Below are 27969 nucleotides of genomic sequence, written 5' to 3' on the forward strand. Positions count from 1 at the left end.
TGCCCCGGTCCGCGGCTGGGCCCGTGAGCCATGGCCGCTGAGCCTGCGCGTCCGGAGCCTGTGCTCCGCAACTGGAGAGGCCGCAGCAGTGAGAGGCCCGCGTACCACAAAAAAAAAAAAAAAAAAAAAAAGATATCATATAATATATGACATTTTATGACTGGTTTCTTTTTCTTACTGTTTTCAGAATTCTTCCATGTTGTGGTATGTATTAGTACTTTGTTTTTATTGCCTGAAATATCCCGTCATCTGGCTGTACCACACTTTATTTATCCATTTACCAGTTGATGGACATTTGGGTTTCTTCCACTCTTAGGATATTGTGAATAATGCTGCTATGGAAATCTGTGCATATGTTTCTTGGGAGGACATATGTTTTCCTACTCTTGGGTATATACCTAGAAGTGAAGTTTCTGGGTCACATGGTAACTCTATATCTAAGTTTTTGAGGAACTGCCAGTCTTTTTCCACAGTGACTGCACCATTTTACAATCCTACTAGTGGCATATGGGTTTTGATTTTTTTCACATCCCTGCTGACACTTGTTATTATTTCTCTGTTTCATGGTAGCCATTCTAGTGGGTGTGATATGGTATCTCGTTGTGGTTTTGATTTGCATTTCCTCGGTGACTAATGATGTTGAGCATCTTTCAATGTGCTTATTAGCCATTGTTATATCTTCTTTGGAGAAATGTATATTTAAACCCTCTGCTTATTTATTTATTTTTTTTTTTGTAGTACGTGGGCCTCTCACCGCTGTGGCCTCTCCCGTCGCGGAGCACAGGCTCCGGACACGCAGGCTCAGCAGCCACGGCTCACGGGCCCAGCCGTTCCGCGGCATGCGGGATCCTCCCGGACCGGGGCACGAACCCGCGTCCTCTGCATCGGCAGGCGGACTGTCAACCGCTGCGCCACCAGGGAAGCCCTGCTTATTTTTTAATTGGGTTGTCTTTATTGTTTTGAGTTTATAAGCGCATTGTGGTTTTCATTTGCATTTCCCTGATGGCTAATGATGCTGAACATCTTTTCATATGCTTAATGACCATTTGTAGATCTTCTTTGGAGAAATGTCTGTTCAATTCTTTGCCCATTTAAAAAATAGTTATTTGTCGTCTTATTGAGCTGTAAGTATTCTTTATAAATTCTGTTTATAAGTTCCTTATCAGATATGTGATTTGCAAAAACTTTCTCCCATTTTTTATCTGTTCATTTCCTTGATCATTTACTTTGAAACACATGTGATTTTTATTTTCATGATGTACCATTTATCTTTTGTTGCTATTAGGTGTCATATCTAAGAAATCAATGCCAAATTGAAGATCATGAGGATTTACTCCTATATTTTCTTTTGTTTTATAGTTTTAGCTCTTATGTTTAGGTCTATGGTCCATTTAGAGTTAATTTTGTATATAGTGTGAGGAGGGAGTCCAGCTTCATTCTTTTCACCAATTTTTGAGGACTATTCCTTCCCCATTGAATTATCTTGGTATGCTTGTCAAAAATGAATTGAAGGTGAGAATTTCCGTAGTCTGTATATCTGCCTGTGCCATCCATGCTGACTTGTTTACAGTAGCTTTGTAGTAAGTTTTAAAATTGGGAAGTATGTGTCCTCCACCTTTGTTCTTTTTCTAGATTGTTTTGGCTATTCTTTGTCCCTGGAATTTCCATATGAATTTTAGGATCAGATTTTATTTCTGCAAAAAAAGGTACCTAGGATTTCAATAGGTGAAACTGTACTGAATCTGTAGATCAGTTTGGGAGTATTGCAGTATTAACAATTTTAAGTCTTTTGAGTTATGACATTGCGATGTCTTTCCATTTATTTAGATCTTGAATTTCTTTCAACAATATTTTGTAGTTTTCAGAGTTTAAGTTTATACTTCTTTTGTTAAATTTATTCCTAAGTACTTTATTCTTCTTGATGATATTGTAAATGAAATTGCTTCTTAATTTCATTTTTGGTTTATTTATTGTTATTGTGTAGAAATAAGATTGATTTTTGTATAATGCCTTGTATCTTGCAAACTTGCTGAACTCACTAGTTCTAACAGTTTTTTTGGTGGATTTCTTAGGATTTTCTGTATATAAAATTATGTCACCTGCAAATAAAGGTAGTTTTATTTATTTCTTTCCAGCCTTTTATTTCTTTTTCTTTCCTGATTACACTGGTTAAAACCTCCAGTATAATGTTTAATTGGAGTGATGAGAGCAGACATCCTTGTCTTGTTCCTAATGGGGCCAAGCATTCAGTCTTTCACCTTTAACTATGAGGTTAGCTTTTTTTTTTTTCACATTTGCCCTTTATGAGATTGAAGAATTTCACTTCTATTCCTAGTGTTGGTGTTGAGTATTTTATCATGAAGGGTGTTGAGTTTTATCATATGCTTTTGTTGATTGATATTCAAGTGTTAAACCAACCTTCCATTCCTGAGAAAAATCCTGATTTGTCATGGTGTATAAGCATTTTTATATGTTGCTGGATTCAGTTTGTTAGTATTTTGTTGGGATTTTTTTGGTGTGTGTTCACATTCATCAGAGATTTTGTTCTGTAGCTTTATTTTCCTTTGATCTTTTTGTGTGGCTTGACCTCAGTTTTTACTGGTCTTATAGAATGAGTTGAGAAGTGTTTCCTCTCTTCCAGGTTGTAGAAGTATTTGTAAAGAGGTGGAATTCACTAGCAAAGCTAAAAAAAAAAAAGCTTTTTGTTGTTGTTGTTGGAAGTTCAATTACTAATTCAGTTTCTCTCATTGTTATATGTTCTGTTTTTCTGTTTATTCTTTAGTCAGTTTCAGTAGTTTATGTCTTTTTAGGAATTTGTCCATTTCATCTAGATTATCAAAGTTGTTGGTGTACAATTTTTCATTGTATTCCCATGTAATACTTTTTATTTCTGCAAGGTTGTTAGTGATGTTCCTTCTTTCATTCCTGATGTTAGTAATTTGAATGCTTCTCTTTTCATTTTCCTGGACAGTTCAGTTAATAGTTGGTCAGTTTTAGTGATCTTTTCAAAGAGCCAACTTTTTGTTTTGTTGACTTTCTCTATTGGAATTGTATTCTGCATTTCATTATTTTTTGCTCCAATATGTATTTCCTTCCTTTTGCTTGCTTTGGGTTTAGTTATTCTTCTTGTTTTCAATGTCTTAGGGAAGGCTAGGTAATTGACTTGAGATCTTTGTTCTTTCTTTATTTTTTTTTTTTTGCGGTACACGGGCCTCTCACTGTTGTGGCCTCTCCCGTTGCGGAGCACAGGCTCCGGACACGCAGGCTCAGCGGCCATGGCTCACGGGCCCAGCCGCTCCGTGGCATGTGGGATCTTCCCGGACCGGGGCACGAGCCCGTGTCCCCTGCATCGGCAGACAGACTCTCAACCACTGAGCCACCAGGGAAGCCCCTGTTCTTTTTTAATATAGGTATTTACAGTTCTAAATTTCTCTCAAATACTGCTTTAGCTGCATTCATAAATATTGGTATGTCATGCCCTTATTTTCATTCATCTTGAAGTATTTTCTAATTTCTTATATAATTTCCTCTGTTACTCATTGGTGTTTTGGGAGTACGCTGTTTACTGTCCACATACTTTTGAGTTTCTCAAATATGCCCGTTATTGATTCTAATTTCATTTCATTGTGATCTGAGAATATATTTTGTATGAACTCACTCATTTAAAATTTATTTTAGCTTGTTTTCTGGCCTAGGATATGGTCTGTCCTAGAGAATGTTCTATGTGCACTTGAGAATGTGCATTTTATATCTATTAGGTATACTTGGTTTATGGTTTTGTTTAAGTTTTTTATTTCTTTTTTGATCCTCTATCTAGTTGTGCTGCTCACTATTCATATTTCAGTATTGACAATCCCTACTGTTATTCATGAAGGGTTTATTTTTCCCTTCAGATCTGTCACTTTTGCTTTTTGTATTTTGCTGGTTCAATTTTTGGGTGCATGTATGATTTTAATTGTTATATCTTCCTGATACATTGACCCTTTTCCATTATAAAATCTCTTTCTTTTTCTCTAGAGCTTTTTTTGTTTTAAGTTTATTTGTTTGATATTAGTATAGCCACTCCAGCATTCTTATGGCTGCTGTTTGCATGATATATCCTTTCTCATGCTTTTATTTTCAGCCTATTTATATCTTTGAATCTAAAGTGTGTTAGCAAGCCTCTTTAAATTAGTATTTCACTAAACTTATTTGGCACAAATGGTCATTTTTAGCAGTGACAATGTTGTCTCTAATATATGGTGACAATATTTAATGTTCATACAGATCATGCTATTATTCTGGATAATGTATTGATATTTTTAGAATATTGGGTATAGTCTCTGCTTTTCAGGAGACTTAAAATGTAATATAAAGGATTTATTATATGATTTGTTCCTACTGGTCTGAGAAGTATAGAAAACGTCTCAAGAAATGTGATTGTATTAATATTATAGTAAGAAAGCAGATGATGTCTATAAACTTAAATTTGAACTTACCTCTCACTTTTAATACATTAAATAATCTTAAATCCAAATGATGGTATTAATTTTAAATTTATGGATTCAAGCCACTACAAGTTTTTCCAATAATAATAGTTAGAAGGCCCCCAGAAGTTTCCAATTTTTATGGCAATATCTTCCTTGAAATTGTGTTGAAAAGCAGGGAAAAATAGTTTAGTCCCTGTACAGTCTCACTTACTTGCTTTAAACAAATTTAGCTGTCTTGTAAGATGATTAACATAGTTTATGTATGGCCTTCAGAAAAGAAAAAATTAGCTTCTGAAAATGACTGAACAACAGCTGGAATTAATGAATAAGGAAGTGAATGAATGAATAGATCAACTAGGTGAAATATAGGTTTTTTTAGGCATTATGTGCAATGAAAGACTTGGCAGAATTCAAGGTAGTGAAAAATAGGAACTATCTGATACAACATGATTAATAATGATGAAAAATTTGATAGCTAATTTTTATAGGGCACTTATTGTTTGCCTGGTACCATTCTAATACCTTTACGTATGGGTCAAGGATTGGATTGTTAGTAAGACTGGCATGGATCGGTATCAAGCTTTACTTGTAATTTTAAGGATTCAAGCAATAAAAAGGCACAGGAGAAGCAGAAGGAGCTCCTGGACACTGAGATAGGCTCCCAGTGCCTTGCTTCTCACAATAGCTACATTCTCAACCACAGGGCAGTAGATAAGATCTCAGATGCAGTACATGGGTTACCTCATACTGCACAAAACTGATGGGCTATTGGAACATTTGCATTTTATACCCAGATAGTTGCATAGCTCATGCCTTACGCCCCATAAATCTATAGATGCTAGGTTTCTTTACCATAGTAATTCTAAGGCAGGAGTATCCTGCTAAAAGCCTTTTATATATACGTTTTTTTTTTTTTTTTTTAAAGCAAATACCATTAGTGTATTTGCCAGTTATTAGCATGCTTATAAGATTAGACCAGGTCTTCTAGGTCTTCTGCCCTCTTCTTTCCTGGGAGAACTTCCTAACCCAACAAGAAAAAAATACTTCTTTAACTCTTTCCTCTCCAACAGATTAACTCATTTAAATTCAAATTCACTTATTTACCTTTTTTTTGGTATAAATAATGTAAAATATATTAAGAAGGAACTTTAGACATGTTTTTAAAAGTCTTTTATTTCATTTGGTTTGGTTTAGTTTGGTTGGTAGGGGGTGGGTTCAGAAAAATAATAAATATACAGCAAATGTAAATATATCCTTACCACCAATAGATATCTATAACAGCAATTTGTTGTATTTCTTGTGTGTGTATGTGTGTGTGCACATGATATACAATTCTTCCTTTTATTTGACCTTAGGATATTTGTGAACTCATATGATGGTTTTAATTTTCAGTTTCTCTGTTTTTCTCAACCTAACCCTTAAATCAGGATGGAGATCCAGTTCGTCCAGGAGTGGCCATGACTGATCTTGCCACTGGCCTTTATGCATATGGAGCCATTATGGCTGGATTGATACAAAGATATAAAACCGGAAAAGGACTGTTCATTGATTGTAACCTACTGTCATCCCAGGTACCAATCCAAATAACATTATAGATAGTGGCATAAAAACATGTATCTGTGTTACACTTTTTCATATCAAATCCTGTGGTCACATGTGCAAAAACAAAAAACAAAACAACAGAATTTCCCCCACCCCCCAAAAAAACACAAAACAACAACAGCAAAAGCTGTTCTGTTTTGGTGTCCTTGATATTGTCAAATTAAATGGACCGCAAAGATTTTGTTATAATGTAGACATTGCTGTTGAACCAGAATTTTAAAGACTGTTTTTATTAGGATAGGTCTATTACTGTTTCTGAGACAGGAGTACAGTTGTTTCTATTTCATTGTCATGTGAGCTCTGTAACTTCTTTTTACCAGAGTTTATTCATCTTTTTTGTGCTATGGACCCTTTGGGTAATCTGGTGAAGTCTGTGGACCTTTCCTCAGAATTATGTTTTTAAATGTGTAGAATGAGATACTTAGGATTACAGAGGGAGCCAATTATATTGAAATGTAGTTACTTCAATGTAGAAACCAATTTTGTGTTATAATTCATTAATACATTAAAACAGGATATCTGTTAGGGGATTCAATAACTTGCGATTTTGAGGTCATGTTGAGCATGAATGATATTTTGAGATATCTGCAACTATAATATAAGAAAATATGTAGAATATTTACTGGTGATCAAGTCATACTTAGGTACTGCTAATACTCCTGTGGTTTGTTGTCTACATTCATAATTGAAAAAAATGCTAAATTTTAGTTAGAGGTTGATAGAAAATAAAGATATAATTTTTTCCCCATTCAAGTTAATTACTTCCCAAAATTCTTACCGTAAGCTCCAGATTAAGAACCCTTGGTTTAGATAGCTGTCAGTTATGTTATACTAAATACTAAGCTAGTGGAATAAAAGGGTTAACTTACTCCCAAATTGACACTTTGCCTCCTTTTTACTGGATCAGACCTAGATGCTGTACCATATGTGGAAGTTGATTTTGAATAGGTAATTTTTCAAGGAGGGGAAAAAAAAGAAAATATCTAACTTGTACAAGGAGACATTTTACTGTGGGAAAAATTACTTCATAGACAAAGACCTCAGTTGGGAATTTCAGATTTGAATGGCATACATGGGAAAATAGTAATCTTGGAACTCTGCTTTGGAGATTTTTTCTTTTAGACAAAATTAAGATAGTGCATAGAAGTAAAAAAACATTAATACGATTGAAGGTGAAATACTATTTATGAGTTTTCAGCACTAGCTTTGAGTCACAGTCAGGATTTTAATGGTTATAAGAAAAGGGTAAAAGAACTCTCTCCAAATGAATGATCTCTCTTCTTAACAGAGAAGCAGATGTCATGTCTGGGAAGAAGCTGAAAGTTTTTTCCTTCCTCCCCTAATTTTATAGCTGTAAGGAACCCGAGGTAGGTTAAGTGATTGGGTAAAATTGCACATCCAGTAAATATGGAAGCCATGAAGATTTCATAGGTGTGTGACCTATGCAGTCACAGAAGGCACTAGGCTTAATTTAAATGCTCTGCTGTCACTGCCTTGAAATTCTTAATATTTTTTGAATGAGAGGCCCTACATTTTTCATTTTGCACCAGTACTCACAAATTATGTAGCTGGTCCTGTATTTGGGGCTCTGCTTAGGTCTTCAGATCTCTGCCCAGACTGCTTTTCTTATAATATGTCAATGATGAATTAATTAGCTTTGGAAAAAATTCTCTTGTAGAGTATTATAGAGTTGAATTCTCTTCTAGCACCTAACAGTGATTCACAATCTGGCAGTGTGTGGTTCCATGGGGGCGGGCATGGAGGTGGGTGGAATCACGGGTAGGGCCGTTTCACAGTGAGGGCACAGTAAATGCAAACTCATGCACACGTTGGGTGTGTGTCTATATTTGTTGTTCATGTTGCTCCTTGAGGCTGTAAGTTCCATGTGTGCAGGAATAATGTTTGTTCTTGCTTATAGTGGTATCCTCAAAGCCCAGCCCAGTATTTGTCAAATAGCAGGTCTAGCAATCATTGGAGATCAATCAGAGAACCACTGTGACCGATGGGTATGCCTCATAACCCTTAAACTTGCTAAGGGAAAATTAGAAAAAAGTAGGAAATCATCAATGTAGGATAAGTCCTTGATAAACAACTAATGATGAAATGATTTGCTTTCGGCAAACATGGTAGCGGTAATTTAGCCTATTGTGCTGTAGCTAACCCAGTCAGAGGAAGCTAAAATCATTAGTGTATTTAAGGCTCATTAGCTACCTTTTATAATTGACATATAACATTATATTAGTTTCAGGTGTAACCATAATGATCTGGTATTTGTATGTATTGTGAAATGGTCACCTCAGTAAGTCTAGTTAGCATCCATCACCATATATAGTTACAAAAATTTTTTCTTGTGATAACTTTTAAGATCTACTCTTTTAGCAACTATCAAATATGCAATATAGTGTTATTAACTGTAGTCACCATGCTGTACATTACACCCCCATGACATTTATTTTATTATTGCAAGTTTATACCTTTTGACGCCCTTCACCTATTTTGCCCATGCCCTATCCCTCACCTCTGGCAACCACCAATCTGTTCTCTGTAGCTATGAATTCGGTATATTTTTTAAATAAAAATTTCAAAAAATTTTAGATTTTATATATAAGTGAGATCACATGGTACTTGTCTTTCTCTGTTTGACTTATTTCACTTAGCATAATGCCCTCAAGATCCATCTATGTTGTCGTAGATGGCAAGATTTCCTTCTTTTTTATGAATGAATAATATTCCAGTGTATGTACATACCACATTTTCTTTATCTCTCCATCCATTTATGGACAATAATTACATTGTTTCTATATCTTGGCCATTGTCATTAACTACCTTTTAACAATAAAAATCTGTTATGCCTTATTTTAGAGCTTTGCACTTACACATCTACTATTTTATTTTGCTCTCATAACTATCATTGGAGGTACATAGGTAGACCAGGTATTTCTATTCTCATTTTACTGAAAACTGAGGCTAAGAGAGGTTGACCTGCTTGAGCAGCAGAGTCACAGCAAGACCTCTGGTTTCTGACATCCTGAATCATTCTCTTTCCCCTGCTTAATGAAGGAAAAGCTTTGACATTGAGGGACAGGCAAGCTCGAGCTTTCCTGTGCTGAAGCTAAAGGGGAGAAGGCAAATTGAGTAAGAGGCAGGGGAAGCAAAAGTGCACTCAGTAATAAGGAAACACATAGTAAGACTGCCCCCACTTCCCAAAAGCATGCCAAGAGCTACAGTAAGATAGTGCAACAAAGTGGGCTCTTCTGGGTCATTACCTAATCATGTGTAGATCCACTGAGTGAAAGCCATCATGGACTTTAACCTGATGGACAAGTGTTTTTGTTGAAATATGAGAATTTTGAGAAAAAATAGCATTTGGAGTCTGGGATGACTGGATTTTTTGTTTCAGCTCTAGTCCACTGAGCACTAACTGTATCCCAGGTTCTGTGCTAGGTTGCTTGGAGTGGGAGGTGACATAGCTGTTCAGAGTTTACTAGTGGAGGCAGCCAGGTTGTATGGGAAAGTTGGAGGTGATATATAGTTCCCTGTGGTTCCCTAATGGGGTTGCAGAATGTGGTTGGGCCTCATATATCATGCTTAGGAATCTGAATTTTAACTTTTTAAGGCTTCTGTTTATAAATTCTGTTAGGTGATGGTCTTTCAACCAAAGACTATGTCTCCTTGGATGCTGCTACCGTTGCCACATTCAGAATAACCTCTGAGCTGTGAACAGTGTTAGAGAGTTTCAAAGGGCAGTGGTACAGGTAATAATTTATGCTGAAGCCTTCCTGAAGGGCAACACAACGGGTGATAAGAGCATTTTCATTCTTTGAACCCACTACAGCCTAAGCTCGGTTTGTCTTTGATTCTTTGCCTCTGCCCTATTCTTTGGCCCTGGACTCTCTTTTCTTCTCATGTGTGCTTCTCTAGCCTTTGGCATCTCTTTTCTTTTTTCTTTTTAATTTTTTTTGCTTTTCTTTCTTTCCTTCCCTGTTTTCATTCCTATTCTGTGCTTTCTGCCTTTCTCCTTGTCTCCCCCCTTTTCTCCATTCTTCATTGTGAAGAGCTAAAGTTTTAGCAATTCTTGTTCCAGATCTTACATCCTTCCACTGTACCACCCAGGAAAGTTTCTGAATTTTTCAGTGGTTCCCATGGAAGAGAAAGGAAGTGAGTGCCCTTTCCTAGAAGTCCCAGAACGCAAGACTGTGACTGTTAAGTGAACTATTCCTGAACCAATTAATGAGACCTGAAAGCTAAAGTATATTGATTGGCTTAAGCCATTCCTGATACAAGGGACAGGGTTAACTCCACCCAAACCATATAGCTTTGACTGGGGAGAGGTGATTTCCTTGAAGCATGGTGGACTTATTTTTTAGCCAGAGGAAGGGGAAAAGGATGATGGGGAGCCAGTCAACAAATGTTCAGTATACTAACATACTGGGTTGTTTTGAAGTTCTAGTGCAACAAAGGATGTGGCAAGTTCTTTGTCTATTAGAAAGTATACTACTGATGAGTAGCATTAATTTTATTAGGTTATTGAAAAAAATTTCACAATGTTAGAAATATGCTGAGATTAAAAAGATGGTTATTGACATGATTTTATCATAATTATTATATCTTTTCATATTAGAGAAATCTTGACTAACTTCACTTAGTTTGTCAATTTAAGATAACATTTGTAGATTTTAGATCTAAAAACCAAACCACAAAATGATTAAAATCTGCTTTATATAAATGGGAAGTGCTATTGCTAGATACTTTTCAAAGTAACGTAATAGGAAACTTCACGTTTTAAAAAATGTATTCATTTTCTTTTTTTAATATAAATGTTCACTTGCATTAAGCAGATAACATTTGAACTTAACTTCAGCTGCCTGGAAAATGACTGCCATTTCATGCAGTGGTAAAAAACATAGTTTTCTATTCATTTTGATTGCATTGCATAGGATGACAAATGAATGATTATAACATTCAGTATCAGTTGCTAAAAAGGAAATTTGTACCCCCTCTCTTAGAAGTGATCTAATGTACAATAGACAAATTGCACTTGATTTGAATAGTAGCTAATAATTAACTCAGAAATGATTGCCTCAACCACAACAAAACCATTTCACCATAGAGACATGACAGTTGTCAGGATGTGGTTTGTAGTGGGCACCAAATTTTTTGTAGTTTCAAGGCTATAAACTTTTAAACCTTGTCATAAAATTCTTTGATTTTTTTTTCTTAGCCTTAATATGATTTAAAGTTGTCAACTGAAGATTGTCTAATGTCAGCATCTAAGCATCTAAACAGTATTCTTTACATGATATTGGTAAATAACAAGGAAGTGGGTTTGGATGTGGTTCCAATTACTCTGTTGCTCTTATTCTTCTGTTGTGGCTTACAGAAATACCTTTAGAAAGTTTTAATATCCTTCCTGTACTTAATTGCAACCAGGCTCCCCTAATTACTACTACAATGAGTTAGTTTTTTTAGCACCAAACTTCTATAATTATTTTCACTTATAGAATGTTTCGGCATTTTTAATTTCACCTTTTTTTCCTTGTTTGTAGATTGTTCATATTTAGGGTAGATGCGATTTTAACTCATTATTATAGCACATTTTTATGGATAAACTTTTGAATTCAAACAAGTATAATAATCTGATACTTTTGTGTCTTTAGATACACCTGTGTTTTTGCTTTTCCTATTTAATGTATACCTTTAAAAATATGATAAAACTCATCCTATTTCAGGGGTGACCGTTCAACAGTTTTTAGTGGATTTAGTGAGTTTTGCAGCCATCACCATAAATCAGATTTTGAAATAAATACTTTATAGTCACCTCTGGTCTGGGTCTTATCCATGAGGCTAGAGTTGCATGGGTTTTGACTGTGGAGGGATGTAAGGCTGGGCTGACTTCAGAAGAATTCAAGGGCTATTAAGATTTCTGTGAGCCCTAGAAAATTTTGCCTTTATGGGTCCTTTCCTCCATAAAAATGTTAAGAATTATATTTATAACTGCATTTGTATAAAGATGAATATAACTAATTATTGTGTGTTTACTGGTATTACATATTCATTTTTTCTTCTGATTTTAAAATAAATTAAAATGAAAACATTTTTGTGTACCCCTGAAGTATTGTGGGCCTTAGGCACTCTACCTAATTAATAAGTTAGCTCCGGAAGAATTACCTTGAGAACAGTCTCCAATGTCCCCAGTCTGTGAGGAAAGACAATCCTGTATACAGGAAGGAAGTGGAGGCTGAAAGTTGAGATTATCCTGAAGGGTAAATAGAGGGGGGAAAGATGGAGAAGCAGCAGTCTGTGACCAAAGAGGTTGAGAGACTGGAGTAGGGAGAGGAAAAAAAAAAAAAAAAAAAAGGATAATATCAGAAAGTTGAAGAAATCTGGGAACTACAAATTTGCATTTGAATTTCCCTGAGGAGCCTAATGCATTCCTGTCTTGAAGGCTCCTGCCAACCTGACAGTCTTTAGTTTCTTGTGGCCAATTTTTCATCCTCGTCTAACTTCAGTTCTTTAATTCTCAAAGGCCTCCCACTGCTCTATCAATTTAATTTCAGGGGATATATGAATATTAACATTTAACTAATATTAAGATGAGTAAGTAGGTAGTTAAAGACACACACACAAAATGAAAAATCAGATGACTTCCAAAGAAAACTGCAAAGATTTTAGATAATCTATTATTTTCCGTTATTATTTTATACTATTGGTTGGATTGAAGACAAGTTGACTGCATTACAAAACACAGTTCACTGTTTTTTTTAAAGAAGATTCAGCAAAATATAAGTGTATTGAGAGGATGCTCTGGTTTTATATAACTGAAATCTTTAGTTATATTCGTGGACATGTCATATTTGTATATGACATGAGCCATAATGAGGGAAACCAGGGCTTTTAACTTGTAATGATTAATAATTACTAGTGGGAGAATATCTCAAAGGAGAATAGAATAAAACCAGAAGACAAATTTCCTTGTGATCTAATTTAATTCTCATTAGATACTTTAAAACAATTTGGTGCTTTCAAAATGTTCTGAAAAATAGAAACATGATTAAGATAAAGGTATAAAAGAAGTAGGAGGAGAAAGAACCATTGGTGTTGATGAATATTCCCCGAATTTAGATTTTGTCTTCGAAGGATCGTGTGGAATAGTGAACTTAATTGACTGTCCCTAAAGGTTGGTTTAACAGTCTTAGAATCCCCTCTGTTCTCTATTACTAGAGTAGAACAGTTTGTTTTTGTTGCTAAGTTAATCACTTCCACCTTCATCTTGGTACTTTCTAGGGTCAGAAAATTTTATGTAGAATAAAATGTAGTAATTACATCCTTCTATATTTGCTAATTAATGGTGACTCTTTACCTGTCCTAAGTTATGGACCAGCTGATTCCCAGTGGAATCTATTTGGCCCCAACTGTTATGTCATCATTGCAGCTAAAGGATAAGTAAACCACTGGCAGCAAGCATGGTGACTGAGATTTAATTTCCAGGGAAATCACGTCGGTTCTTCACAGAATGTGTATGAGGCATAATGCCGAATAATTTTTTAATTTTTTCATAGCCTATAGTCATTATAGACCACCAATGTAAAATAAGATCTTGATTAGCTGAAGTGCTTAGAAATTTTGATACTCTGGTTGATTTCATTTTCTAGTTAATTGAGGGCTAAAAGGAAACTGCTTTGGTTTCAGCCATTTTTATAGAAAATCTTCTAAAATGCTTAGTTTACTTTTCCGTTATGGTAAATGCCATATACTAAATATATTTTCACTTTAAAGTTATGATTTTGGTCTCTATTTTTTAAACCTATTAGGGACTAAGAAATTAAGTTGAATCTGCACTCACGGAATCCATCCATCATCCATCCATTATCCATCTGTCCATCTACCATCCATCTTTCCATCCATCCACACTTGTTTCTTATGCCAGATTATACAATAAATGATAAACAAGCCAGCAAGTTTCCTGCCCCATGGAATTTACATTGTAGTTGTATATACAGACAATAAACAAGTAATAGTGATAAACTGGCATAAGGATATGCAACAGTTTCGTAAAGATAGCAGGGACACTTCTGTCAGCCAGGGCAAGATGTTCCAGATTGAGAGAACAGTTAATGCAAAAGCCTGAAGCAGGATAAAACTTGACATGTTCTAGGCACTGACAAAAAGCCCAGTGAAAGACATTCCTTAGAAGTTGACATTAGCAGTAAATCTGGCCATTTATTAATACTCATCTGAAGAACAAACATGAGATGTGACATTTAATTTAAATAATAATCCAATATTCTATGACTAGTAGGCCTCTTAGAAGTTAGAAGTCAGTTAGAGGACTGTTCTTTTTTGTGGGGAGTGAATTTATTGGCAGGGTACTAGATCAAGCCTGTAGAGCAAAAGTTGAGTTCTGGTGCTGTTTTTGTAGAATGATAGTGGAAACAACACAGAACGGCAAACAGTGTTAGTCTTTTCTGCCTCTTGGGCTGACTGGAGACTGGTATTGAGAAGGTTGAGACAGTTTCTGGAAAAGGAGTGCTGTGATTATTGACAATAATAATATAAAGGTGCAACATTGGGAGAGTGCTATGAACTTGCTGACCTTGGAGTAGAAGCTGTATTGTATAGGCTGTTAATATTCTCCAAAGTTGAATCATCGAGAGTGACTTTAAAAACATAATAAAACTTAGGTAACATTTACTTTATACCAAACACAGTTCTAAGCACATTGCATATATTAACTGATTTATTTCCCCAACAGTTTTATTATTCCCATTTTACTGAGGAGGAAGCAGAGGCGCAGAATAACACTGTAACTTGCCCTATGTCACACAGCCAGTAAATAGCAGAGTTGGGACCTGAACTCAGTCTGGATCCAGAGACTGTATTATACTTATCCTTAAGGGTATAAGGTGCTCCCAGTATTCATTCATTCATTTATTTATTCACTTAAATGTTTATTGAGCTCCCAGTGCCAAGCATGCTGTTATTCTTGGCAATGTTATGGTGAATAAGGATGACTGGGGAATATGTTTTAGCTTTTAAGAAGAGTATGCAAATATAACAAATCTTGACTTGTCTTTTGGGAGAATGATTTTGATAAGTAATGTGGTCAGCACTGAGCAATAGAGCTTAACATAATGACTGTGTATTGCTCTGTATCTTGCAACCTTGCTGGGCTTGTGCTTTTAGTTCTAAGAATATTTTAGTGGATACTATAGGATTTTCTATATACAAGGTCATGTCATCTGTGAATAGAGATAGTTTTTCTTCTTTCTTTCTGGCATGAGCAATCTTTCATTTCTTTGTCTTGCCTCATTGGCCTGGATAGAAAGAACCCATGTACAATGTTGAATAGAAGTGTCAAGAACAGACATCCTTTTCTTTTTCCTGATTTCAAGGCAAAAAATTCAGTTTTTCACCACTAGTATGATGAAAGGGTGTTGGATTTTGGCAAATGCTATTTCTGTAACTATTGAGATCATTAATTGGTTTCTGTCACTTATCCCATTAATATGTTATTTGATTATTGATTAATTAACATTGATTAACAATTGATATTGATTTTTGTATATTGAACCAATTTTGTAATCCTTGGAAAAATCTCACTTGGTTATGCTTTATAATTCTTGGTAAAGTTGCTATATTTAGTTTGTTTGTATGTTGCTAAGCATTTTGGGGGTCTGTATTCAAAAAGGAGAATTGCTCTGTAATTTTCTTTTTTTTGTGATGGTTTTCTTGGTTTTTGGTATCAGAAAGATGCCTTGTAGAATGAGTTGTTTTCTCCTTTTCTAGTTTTTGGAAGAATTGGTGAAGCATTGGTACTAATTCTTTAATTATTTGGTAGAATTCACCAGTGAAGCTAAAAAAGTCTGGGCTGCTGCTTTTTTTGTTAAGTTTTATGATTATTAATTCAATCTTTCTACTTGTTATATGCCTATTCAGTTTTTCTATTTATTATTTAGTCAGTTTCACTAATTTGTATCTTGGTAGGAATTTATCCATTTCATTTAGGTTATTTAATTTATTGGCAGATGATTGTTCATAGTATTCTCATAGAATCCTTTCTATTTCTGTAAGGTCCGTACAAATATTCCCTCTTTTATTCATGATTTTAGTAAATGAGTCTCCCTTATTTTTTTCTTGCTGAGTCCAGCTTAAGGTTTGTTAATTTTGTTGATCTTTCCAACAAACCAACTTTGGATTTCATTGACTTTTCTCTGTTGGTTTCCTATACTCTATATTTCATTTATTCCACTTTTATCTTTAATAGTTCGTTCCTTTTGCTAGTTTTAGGTTTAGTTTGCTTTTCTTTTTGTAGTATCTTAAGGAGGAGTGTTAGGTTATTGATTTGAGGTCTTTTTCTTTTTTAATATAATTGTTTTCAGTTATAAATTTCCCTCTAAGAACTGTTTTAGCTTCATCTCATAAGTTATGGTATTTTGTGTTTTGTTTCAGTCATCTCAAATCACTTTCTAATTTCCTTTGAGATTTCTTCTTTGATCCATTGGTTTTTAGGAATGTGTTGTTTAATTTCCACCTGTTTGTGAATTTCCCAAATACCCTTCTATTTTTAGTTTCTTGCTTCATTCCATTGTAGTTGGAGAACATTCATTATGTAGTTTCAGTCCTTTTACATTTACTGAGCCTTGTTTTTGGTCTATCTTGGAGGATGGTCCAGGTGTGCTAGAGAAGAATGTGTATTCTGCTGATGTTGTGAAGTGTTATATAGATGTTTGTTTGGTCTAGTTGGTATATGTGGTAAAGTTTTGTGTAACATTTGAGGAGCTGTCAATTTTTTTCTAAAACAGCTTCACTATTTTACAATCCCACCAGCAATTTATTAGGTTTACAGTTTTTTCACGTTCCTGTCAACACTTGCTATTCCCCATAATTTTTACTTTAGCTATTATAGTGGGTCTGAAGTGGTTTTGATTTGCATTTTTGCATTTCAAGTCTTCTGTTTCTTGGTTGATTTTCTGCCTAGTTGCTATATCTATTATTGAAAATGGTATATTTAAGTTTCCATCTCTTATTGTTGGATTGTTTTTTGCTTCCTTCAATTCTGTCAGTTTTGCTTCATGTTTTTGGTGCTCTGCTGTTAGGTACATATATGTTTATAATTGTTATGTCTTATTGATAAATGGACCACTTCATTATTATAAAATGTACTATTATTATAATATTATAATTATTATATATCATATTATTACTATAACTGTTATTATAATTATATAAATGTATTATAAATGTATAAAATGTAATTTGCTTCTAGTAACAATTTTTGCCTCAAAGTCTGTTTTTTTGATGTTCTCAATCTGTTTTTGGTTACCATTTTTATGATATATTATTTGCTAGGGCTGCCATAACAAAGTTCCATAGACTGGGTGTCTTAAGCAACAAGGATTTATTTTCTCACAGTTCTGGAGGATTGAACTCTAAGAACTTTAAGATCAAGGTGCTGTCAGGGTTAACTTCTGAGGGCCATGAGGGAAGGAACTGTTCCAGGCCTCTCTCCTTGGCTTGTCAATGGCTATCATTCCCTGTGTTTTCACATCATCTTCCTTCTGTATATATCTGAATACAAATTTTCTCTTCTTATAAAGACATCAGTCATACTGGATTAGGGCACATCCTAGTGATGTCATTTTAACTTATTTACATCTTGAAAGACCCTATCTCCAAATTTTGGCACATTCTGTGATGCTAGGGTTAGGACTTCAACATACGGATTTGGGGAGAGACACAATTCAGCCCATTACACCTGATATTTTTTTCATATTTTTACTTTTGATCTCTTTGTGTCTTTGAATCTAAAATATGTCTTTTATAGACAGAATATAGTTGGATCAATTTTTATAACATATTCTGCCAATCTCTGCTTTTTTTCTTTGCCATTTTGCTATTGTTTTCTATATCCTGTGTCTTTTGTATTTCTCTGTCCCTCCATTAATGCCGTTTTATTGTTAAATAGTTATTTTCTAGTGTACTATTTTTTTTTTTTTTTGTGGTATGCGGGCCTCTCACTGTTGTGGCCTTTCCCATTGCGGAGCACAGGCTCTGGACACGCAGGCTCAGCGGCCATGTCTTACGGGCCCAGCCGCTTTGTGGCATGTGGGATCTTCCCAGACCGGGGCATGAACCCACGTCCCCTGCATTGGCAGGTGGACTCTCGAGCACTGCGCCACCAGGGAAGCCCTAGTGTACTATTTTAATTCCCATTGCGTGTGTACGTGTGCACACGTGCACGTGCGCCCACACGTATTTTCCGTATGTTCTTAGTGTTGCCCTGGGAGTTACAATTAACATTTTAATCTAAAGCAGTCTAGTTTAGATTAATACCAACATCATTTGAACAGCATGTAAAAACTTTGCTTTGTTATAGTATAGCTTTGTTCCCTCCCTTCCTCTTTGTGCTATTATTGTCATACAGATTACGTCTTTATACATTGTATGCGCATCTACACAGGTTTACCACTATAGCTCTATTCAGTTCTTTTAAACATCAGGTAGGAGAAAATATTTATAAACAAAGTACATTTATACTTTGTTTTATACTTATTTTAGTTAGTTTTACTGCTGCTCTTTATTTCTTTGTATGGATTTGTGTTACCGTCTAGTGTTTTTTGTTTTTGTTTTTCATTTCAGCCCTTTGGTATTTCTTATTGGGCAGGTTTGCTTGCAACAAATCCTTCCTTTTTTGTTTATCTAGGAATGTCTTAATTTCATCTTTATTTTTGAAGAATAGTTTTGCCAGGTATAGAATTCTTGGTTGACATTCTTCCACCCATCCCCTAGCATTTTGTATACGTTATTCCACTGCTGACTGGCATCTGTGATTTTTTGTGAGAATTAAGGTGCTAATCTATTGAGGAGTTGTTGCGTGTGATGAGTTGCTTCTATTTTGCTACTTTCAAGATTGTCTCTGTCATGGGGAGGGGGAAGGGTAAGCTGGGACGAAGTGAGAGAGTGGCATGGACATATACACACTACCAAATATAAAATAGATAGCTAGTGGGAAGCAGCTGCATCACACAGGGAGATCAGCTCAGTGCTTTGTGAGGGAGACGCAAGAGGGAGGAGATATGGGGATATATGTATATGTATAGCTGATTCACTTTGTTATAAAGCAGAAACTAACACAACATTGTAAAGCAATTATACTCCAATAAAGATGTTAAAAAAAAAAGTTAACTAAGAATTATAAAAAAAAAAATAAAGACTCCATGCTCCCAATGTAGGGGGCCTGGGTTGATCCCTGGTCAGGGAACTAGATCCCACATGCTGCAACTAAAGATCCCACATGCCGCATCGAAAATCCTGCACATGGCAACAAAGAACTCTTGTGCTGCAACTAAGACCCAGTGCAGCCAAATAACAAACTAACTAACTAAATAAATATTAAAAAAAAAAAAAAGTATTGGGCTTCCCTGGTGGCGCAGTGGTTGAGAATCCGCCTGCCGACGCAGGAGACACGGGTTCGTGCCCTGGTCTGGGAAAGATCCCACATGCCGTGGAGCAACTAAGCCCGTAAGCCATGGCCGCTAGGCCTGCGCGTCCGGAGCCTGTGCTCCGCAACGGGAGAGGCCACAACAGTGAGAGGCCCACATACCGCAAAAAAAAAATAATAAAGTCTTTATTAGGTACAACACTGGGCTTTCTCAGAGACAGTTTCTGTTGTCTGCCTTTTTTTCCCCTGTGAATGGTCATACTTTCCTGTTTCTTTGCATGTTTCATAATTTTTTTGTGTGTGGTTGAAAACTGGATATTTTAAATAATAGAGTGTTGAAACTTTGGAGTTCAGATTTCTCCCGTGCTCAAGGGTTCGTTGTTGTTGCTATTCACTGTTGTTGTTTTTTTGTTTAATGACTTTTCTGAATGAATTTTATAAAGTCTTTATTCTTTGTCTTTTGAAGCCACTGTGTTCAGTTAGCTTAGTGGTCAGCTGATAATTAGGCATAGAATTTCTTAACTGCCTTGAACCAATGTATCTCTTCACATTTGCTGAGACACTCTGTGTGTTGGGACAGAGTTTACAACTCTTCTTTCACTCATGCTTGTGCAGAACCTCAAGGTCGGCTATAAGTAAAATATTAGGCCTTCTTGGGTCATTCTTGTGCATGCATACAGCTCTGCACATGCATGTGGCCTTCTAGAGTCCCAGGAATATGTTGGAGCTTTCCAATATTCCCTGTGGACATCTCTTTACCCAGTGTTTCCTTTTCAGTTTTTGGCTAGCCTCTTGTTTGCTCCAGTTGGTATTTCCATCTCAGCCAGCTAATTCACCACCTTAGCAGGTGAAAGTGGCTATAGAAAGTTTGGGTTTTATTTATTTATTTTGAATTTTATTTTATTTTATTTTTTATACAGCAAGTTCTTATTAGTTATCTATTTTATACATATTAGTGTATATATGTCAATACCAATCCCCCAATTCATCCCACCACCACCCCTTCCCCCCTTGGTGTCCATACATTTGTTCTCTACATCTGTGTGTCTATTTCTGCCTTGCAGACCAGTTCATCTGTACCATTTTTCTAGATTCCACATATATCCATTAATATATGATATTTGGTATTCTCTTTCTGACTTACTTCATTCTCTATGACAGTCTCTAGGTCCATCCACGTCTCTATAAATGACCCAATTTTGTTCCTTTTAATGTCTGAGTAATATTCCATTGTATATATGTACCACATCTTCTTTATCCATTCATCTGTTGATGCACATTTAGGTTGCTTCCATGACCTGGCTATTGTAAATAGTGCTGCAGTGAACATTGGGGTGCATGTGTCTTTTTGAATTATGGTTTTCTCTGAGTATGTGCCCAGTAGTAGGATTGCTGGGTCGTATGGTAGTTCTATTTTTAGTTTTTCAAGGAACCTCCATACTGTTCTCCATAGTGGCTGTATCAATTTACATTCCCACCAACAGTGCAAGAGGGTTCCCTTTTCTCCACACCCTCTCCTGCATTTATTGTTTGTAGAGTTTTTGATGATGGCCATTCTGACCCGTGTGAGGTGATATCTCATTGTGGTTTTGATTTGCATTTCTCTGATAATTAGTGATATTGAGCAGCTTTTCATGTGCCTCTTGGCCATCTGTATGTCTTTTTTGGAGAAATGTCTATTTAGATCTTCTGCCCATTTTTGGATTGGGTTTTTTTTTTTTAATATTGAGCTCTATGAGCTATTTATGTATTTTGGAGATTAATCCTTTGTCAGTTGCTTCATTTGCAAATATTTTCTCCCTTTCTGAGAGTTGTCTTTTTGTCTTGTTTATGGTTTCCTTTGCTGTGCAAAAGCTTTTAAGTTTCATTAGGTCCCATTTGTTTATTTTTGAAGTGGGCCAAAAAATATCTTGCTGTGATTTATGCCAGAGTGTTCTGCCTATGTTTTCCTCTAAGAGTTTTAGCGTGTCCAGCCTTACATTTAGGTCTTTAATCCATTTTGAGTTTATTTTTGTATATGGTGTTAGTGAGTGGTCTGATTTCATTCTACAGCTGTCCAGTTTTCCCAGCACCACTTATTGAAGAGACTGTCTTTTCTCCATTGTATATTCTTGCCTCCTTTATCAAAAATAAGGTGACCATATGTGCATGGGTTTATCTCTGGGCTTTCTATACTGTTCCATTGATCTATATTTCTGTTTTTGTGCCAGTACAGTATTGTCTTGATTACTGTAGCTTTGTAGTATAGTGTGAAGTCAGAGACTGATTCCTCCAGCTCTTGTATTTTTCCCTCAAGATTACTTTGGCTATTCGGGGTCTCTTGTGTCTCCATACAAATATTAAGAATTTTTGTTCCAGTTCTATAAAAAATGCCATTGGTAATTTGATAGGGATTGTATTGAATCTGTAGATTACTTTGGGTAGTATAGTCATTTTCACAATATTGACTGTTCCAATCCAAGAACATGGTATGTCCCTCCATCTGTTTGTGTCATTTTTGATTTCTTTCATCAGCTTCTCATAGTTTTCTGAGTACAGGTCTTTTACCTCCTTAGGTAGGTTTATTCCTAGGTATTTCATTCTTTCTGTTGCAATGGTGAATGGGGTTGTTTCCTTAATTTCTCTTTCTGATCTTTCGTTGTTAGTATATAGGAATGCAAGAGATTTCTGTGCATTAATTTTGTATCCTGCAACTTTCACATTCATTGATTAGCTCTAGTAGTTTTCTGGTGACCTCTGTAGGATTATCTATGTATAGTATCATGTCATCTGAAAACAGTGACAGTTTTACTTCTTTTCCAATTTGTATTCCTTTTATTTCCTTTTCTTCTCTGATTGCCATGGCTAGGACTTCCAAACCTATGTTGAATAAGAGTGGCGAGAGTGGACATCCTTGTCTTGTTCCTAATCTTAGAGGATATGCTTTCAGCTTTTCACCATTCACAATGATGTTTGCTGTGGGTTTGTCATATATGGCCTTTATTTTGTTGAGGTAGGTTCTCTCTATGCCCACTTTCTGGAGAGTTTTTAATCCTAAATGGGTGTTGAATTTTGTCGAAAGCTTTTTCTGCATCTACTGAGATGATCATATGGTTTTTATTCTTCAATTTGTTAATATGGTGTATCACATTGATTGATTTGCATATATTGAAGGATCCTTATATCTCTGGGCTAAATCCCACTTGATCATGGTGTATGATCCTTTTAATGTGTTGTTGGATTCTGTTTGGTAGTATTTTGTTCAGGATTTTTGCATCTATATTCATCAGTGATATTGGTCTGTAATTTTCTATTTTTGTAGTATCTTTGTCTGGTTTTTGGTATCAGTCTCTTATGATGCTTTGTAGTTCTTTGTAGTTCTGTGGTGTCTGTTGTAACGTCTCCTTTTTCATTTCTAATTTTATTGATTGGAGTCCTCTCCCTCTTTTTCTTGATGAGTTTGGGTAAAGGTTTATCAATTTTGTTTGTCTTCTCAGGGAACTAGCTTTTAGTTTTATTGATCTTTGCTATCGTTTTCTTTGTTTCTATTTCATTTATGTCTACACTGATCTTGATGATTTCTTTCCTTCTGCTAACTTTGGGTTTTGTTTGTTCTTCTTTCTCTAGTTCCTTTAGATGTAACGTTAGATTGTTTGAGATTTTTCTTGTTTCTTGAGGTAAGCTTGTATTGCTCTAAACTTCCCCCTTAGAACTGCTTTTTCTGCATCCCATAGGTTTTGCATCGTCGTGTTTTCATTGTCATTTGTCTCTAGGTATTTTTTGATTTCCTCTTTGAGTTCTTCAGTGATCTCTTGGTTATTTAATAATGTATTGTTTAGCCTCCATTTGTTTGTGTTTTTTATGTTATTTTCCCTGTAATTGATTTCTAATCTTATAGTGTTGTGGTCAGAAAAGATGCTTGATATGATTTCAGTTTTCTTAAATTTACTGAGGCTTGATTTGTGACCCAAGATGTGATCTGTCTTGGAGAATGTTCCATGTGCACTTGAGAAGAAAATGTAATCTGCTGTTTTTGGATGGAATGTCCTATACAGATCAATTAAATCTATCTGGTCTATTGTGTCATTTAAAGCTTGTGTTTCCTTATTAATTTTCTGTTTGGATGATCTGTCCATTGGTGTAAGTGAGGTTTTAAAGTCCCCCACTATTATTGTCTTACCATCAGTTTCCTGTTTTAGAGCTGTTAGCAGTTGCCTTATGTATTGAGGTGCTTCTGTGTTGGGTGCATATATATTTATAATTGTTAAATCATCTTCTTGGATTGATCCCTTGATCATTACATAGTGTCCTTCCTTGTATGTTGTAACATTCTTTATTCTAAAGTTTATTTTATCTGATATGAGTATTGCTACTCCAGCTTTCTTTTGATTTTCATTTGCATGGAATATCTTTTTCCTTCCCTTTACTTTCAGTCTGTGTCCCTAGGTCTGAAGTGGGTCTCTTGTAGACAGCATATATATGGGTCATGTTTTTGTATCCATTCAGCAAGCCTGTGTCTTTTGGTTGGAGCATTTAATCCATTCACATTTAAGGTAACTATTGCTATGTATGTTGCTATTACTGTGTTCTTGTTTTGGGTTTGTTTTTGTAGGTCCTTTTCTTCTCTTGTGTTTTCCACTTCGAGAAGTTCCTTTAGCGTTTGTTGTAGAGATGGTTTGTTGGTGCTGAATTCTTTTAGCTTTTGCTTCTATGTAAAGCTTTTGATTTCTCTGTCGAATTGAATGAGATCCTTGCTGGGTAGAGTAGTCTTGGTGTAGGTTCTTCCTTTTCATCACTTTAAATATATCATGCCACTCCCTTTTGGCTTGTAGAGTTTCTGTTGAGAAATCAGCTGTTAACCTTAAGGGAGTTCCCTTGTATGTTGTCATTTTTCCCTTGTTGCTTTTAATAATTTTTCTTTGTCTTTAATTTTTGTCAATTTGATTACTATGTGTCTGGGCGTGTTTCTCCTTGGGTTTAACTTGCCTGGGACTCTCTGTGCTTCCTGGACTTGGAAGTGGCTATTTCCTTTACCATGTGAGGGAAGTTTGTGAGTATTATAATCTCTGCAAATTTTTTCTCGGGTCCTTTCTCTCTCTTCTCCTCTGGGGGCTCTATAATGCGAATGTTGGTGTGTTTAATGTCCCAGATGTCTCTTAGGCTGTCTTCATTTCTTTTCATTCTTTTTTCTTTATTCTGTTCTGCGACAGTGAATTCTACTATCCTGTCTTCCAGGTCACTTTTCCATTCTTCTGTGTCAGTTATTCTGCTGTTGATTCCTTCTAGTGTATTTTTCATTTCAGTTATTGTATTGCTCATCTCTGTTTGTTTGTTCTTTAATTCTTCTACATATTTCTTAAACATTTCTTGCATCTTCTCGATCATTGCCTCCATTCTTTTTCCGAGGTCCTGGATCATCTTCACTATTGTTATTCTGAATTATTTTTCTGGAAGGTTGCCTATTTCCACTTCATTTAGTTGTTTTCTGGGGTTTTACCTTGTTCCTTCATCTGGTACATAGCCCTCTGACTTTTCTTCTTGTCTATCTTTCTGTGAATGTGGTTTTCATTGCACAGGCTGCAGGACTGTAGTTGTTCTTGCTTCTGCTGTCTGCCCTCTGGTGGATGAAGCTATCTCGAAAGTTTAGGTTTTATATATAAATTTTCATTAATATTAAAAAAAAACTCATGTTCTGTACAAGTGAAGGTCCATATCACTTCTGATTCAAGTTTTACATTAATGATTTTTCAGCAATTTTATATTTTAGGTGGATTTTCATAGGGGCAGAGGATTAAAACATTGTTGAGAGGCAATTGCCAGAAATTTCGGGGCAGCTCTAGAATCCATATAGTTATCTCTAAAATTCCAAGAACACTGTGTCTTCTTGGTGGGATAGTTTGTTTTCAGTTCAGTCAATTCTTCCTAAAACTGAACCACTCTTTTCTTTTTTTCTTTATAAATTTATTTATTTATTTTTGGCTGTGTTGGGTCTTTGTTGCTGTGTGTGGACTTTCTCTAGCTGTGGTGAGTGGGGCCTACTTTTCGTTGTGGTGCGTGGGCTTCTCATTGCAGTGGCTTCTCTTGTTGTGGATCATGAGCTCTAGGCATGCGGGCTTCAGTAGTTGTGGCACGCAGCTCAGTAGTTGTGGCTCACGGGCTCTAGAGCACAGGCTTAGTAGTTGTGGCGCATGGGCTTAGTTGCTCTGCGGCATGCAGGATATTCCTGCTCCAGGGTTTGAACCTGTGTCACCTGCATTGGCAGGTGAATCCTTAACCACTGCTCCACCAGGGAAGCCCTGAACCACTCATATAAGGTAGATGACAATGCAGATACATTCTGAGGTTTTCTCTAAAGGAAGCTGCAGAAACTTAAAACTTGGTTTGAAATCATGCAAACCATTGAATCTTTTCTGAAATGATGACTTCCCTTCCAGTAAATAGCTCTGTAATTCTTTTATATTTTTGATTCTGTTGAACTCAACTCAGGCTGCAATAGTAAAATGAGTACATTCTCCTTTGGCTTTCTGTTCAATTTATAGGTACAGTTTGAGTCTGAAATTTGTACTTCTTTCAATAAAGACATGCTTTTAAAATTCTGTGACTGTAGTTTCAAGTCCACTGTATTGGGATGTGTTGTCTCAAGTTTAATAATGTACTATATTGTAAGCCACTGAGGGAAAGCAAAGTGAATCTTTCAGTCTGAACTACAAAAGGCCTTGACTTGAGAAAGCAGCTTGCTGAATCATTTTATTTCTCTGACAGTGGTACCTTATTGAAAATTTAGTTTGTTTTGATACACATTCTGCTTCAGCATCTTCTAAATATCCCCAAACTATTGCACATTGATTTTTAATAGCATGAAAAATATCACATAGTATTGTTCATTTCTTCCATTATGTTATATAATAAAGCTGATTCGCAATATTTCAAGCATAAGTTTTTGGTCAATGAAGCCTGGATTTAATAAGTGTCTTTGACTCAAATTAACTGTTGAAAACCTCCCCCCTCTTTTTTGTCTGTTGTCATGTTGGTAATGAGGATTTTTCCATGTTTAGTTCATACTTAATGTTATTTTTTATGGCATCTTAATTAGGCCTTTTTTGTTGCCACCATAACGAACTGGGTAGTAAACATTTTTGTTGTTGTTGTTATTGTTAAAAATCTCAAGTTGAGTGTTGCTTGACACCCAGGAAGTCTGAATTTTTTCTCTAAATTGCACGTTGAGGCCTTATAACACTGATGATTAAACTTGGCTGTATGTTGGAATCATCTGGGAAGTTTCAAAAACTGCTGCTCTTGTCCCACCCCAAGCGATTCTGGTTTAATCAGTATGGGACATGGCCTGGCACTGGGATTTTTAAAAGCTCTCCAGATGATTCTGACGTTCAGCAGTGTTTGAGAATTGCTGTTCGATAATATGATTCCCAAATGTATGATGTATGACTGTCACCAGTGAGCTTTTTTTAAAACTTAATTTTTTAGAGTAGTTTTAGGTTTACAACAACATGGAGAGGAACATATAGAGATTTCTCATATATCCGCTGCACCACACATGAATAGTCTACCCTCACCAGAGTGTACCGGAATGGTACCTTTTTTACCAAGGATGAACCTACATTGACACATCATAATCACCCGAAGCCTGTAGTTTACTTTAGGGTTCACTCTTGGTGTTGTGCATTCTATGGGTTTGCTTAAAAATGTAATGACATATATCCATCATTATAGAATCATACAGAATATATTCATTGCCCTAAAACTTCTCTGTTCTTATCTATTCCTTTCTGCTTTCCCCTTCACGCAACACCCAGGCAGCCACTAATCTTTCTACTGTCTCCAAAGTTTTGCCTTTTCCAGGAAGTCGTATAGTTGGAATCATACAGTTTGTAGTCTTTTCAGACTGGCTTCTTTCACTTAGTAATATGCATTTAAGTTCCCTCCCTGTCTTTTCATGGCTTGATAGCTAATTGGTTTTCAGTGCTGTATAATATTCCGTTGCCTGTATGTACCAAAGTTTTGGCAGCTATGAAAAAAAACTACTATAAACACCCATGTGTAGGTTTTTGAGTGGCATAGTTTTCAACTCTTTTTGGGTAAATACCAATAGTGCAAGTGCCAGATCCTATGGTGAGATTATGTTTAGTTTTGTAAGAAACCACTGAACTGTCTTCCAAAGTGGCTGTACCATCTTGCATTCCAGCCAACAATGAGTGAGAGTTCCTGTAGCTCCACATGATCACCCTGTGATCACCATTTGCTATTGTCAGTGTTCTGGATTTTGGCCATTCTAATAGGTGTGTAAGCGTCCAGGGAGCTTTGGGAAAAACCAGATTCCTGGGCCTCACACTCAAGCATTCAGATCCAGTGGGTCTGGGGCAGGGCTCAGGAGTCCGCCACTTGGAAACAGCATCCCAGGTGACTTTGATGCAGTAGACCTGTGGGTCGCAATTTGAAAAGGTGTGTCTTAGAGTAAACTTG

The 27969-nt window shown here is 35.9% G+C and overlaps 1 protein-coding gene across 4 annotated transcripts in view; it reads left to right on the top strand.

Moving 5' to 3' along the window:
* SUGCT (succinyl-CoA:glutarate-CoA transferase) overlaps window positions 1-27969 on the top strand; it is an 827778-nt gene that overhangs the window by 88864 nt on the left and 710945 nt on the right. For 3 of the 4 annotated variants that reach the window (XM_067042879.1, XM_067042881.1, XM_067042880.1), the window contains one exon: window positions 5897-6040. The exons of the other annotated variant lie outside the window; for it this stretch is intronic. In XM_067042879.1, coding sequence (XP_066898980.1) covers window positions 5897-6040 — 144 coding nt within the window. The remainder of the gene's footprint in view (window positions 1-5896; window positions 6041-27969) is intronic. 4 annotated transcript variants of the gene reach the window in all.

Source organism: Kogia breviceps, chromosome 9 (genome assembly GCF_026419965.1).
Source record: "Kogia breviceps isolate mKogBre1 chromosome 9, mKogBre1 haplotype 1, whole genome shotgun sequence".
In the NCBI taxonomy this organism is placed as follows: Eukaryota; Metazoa; Chordata; class Mammalia; order Artiodactyla; family Physeteridae; genus Kogia; species Kogia breviceps.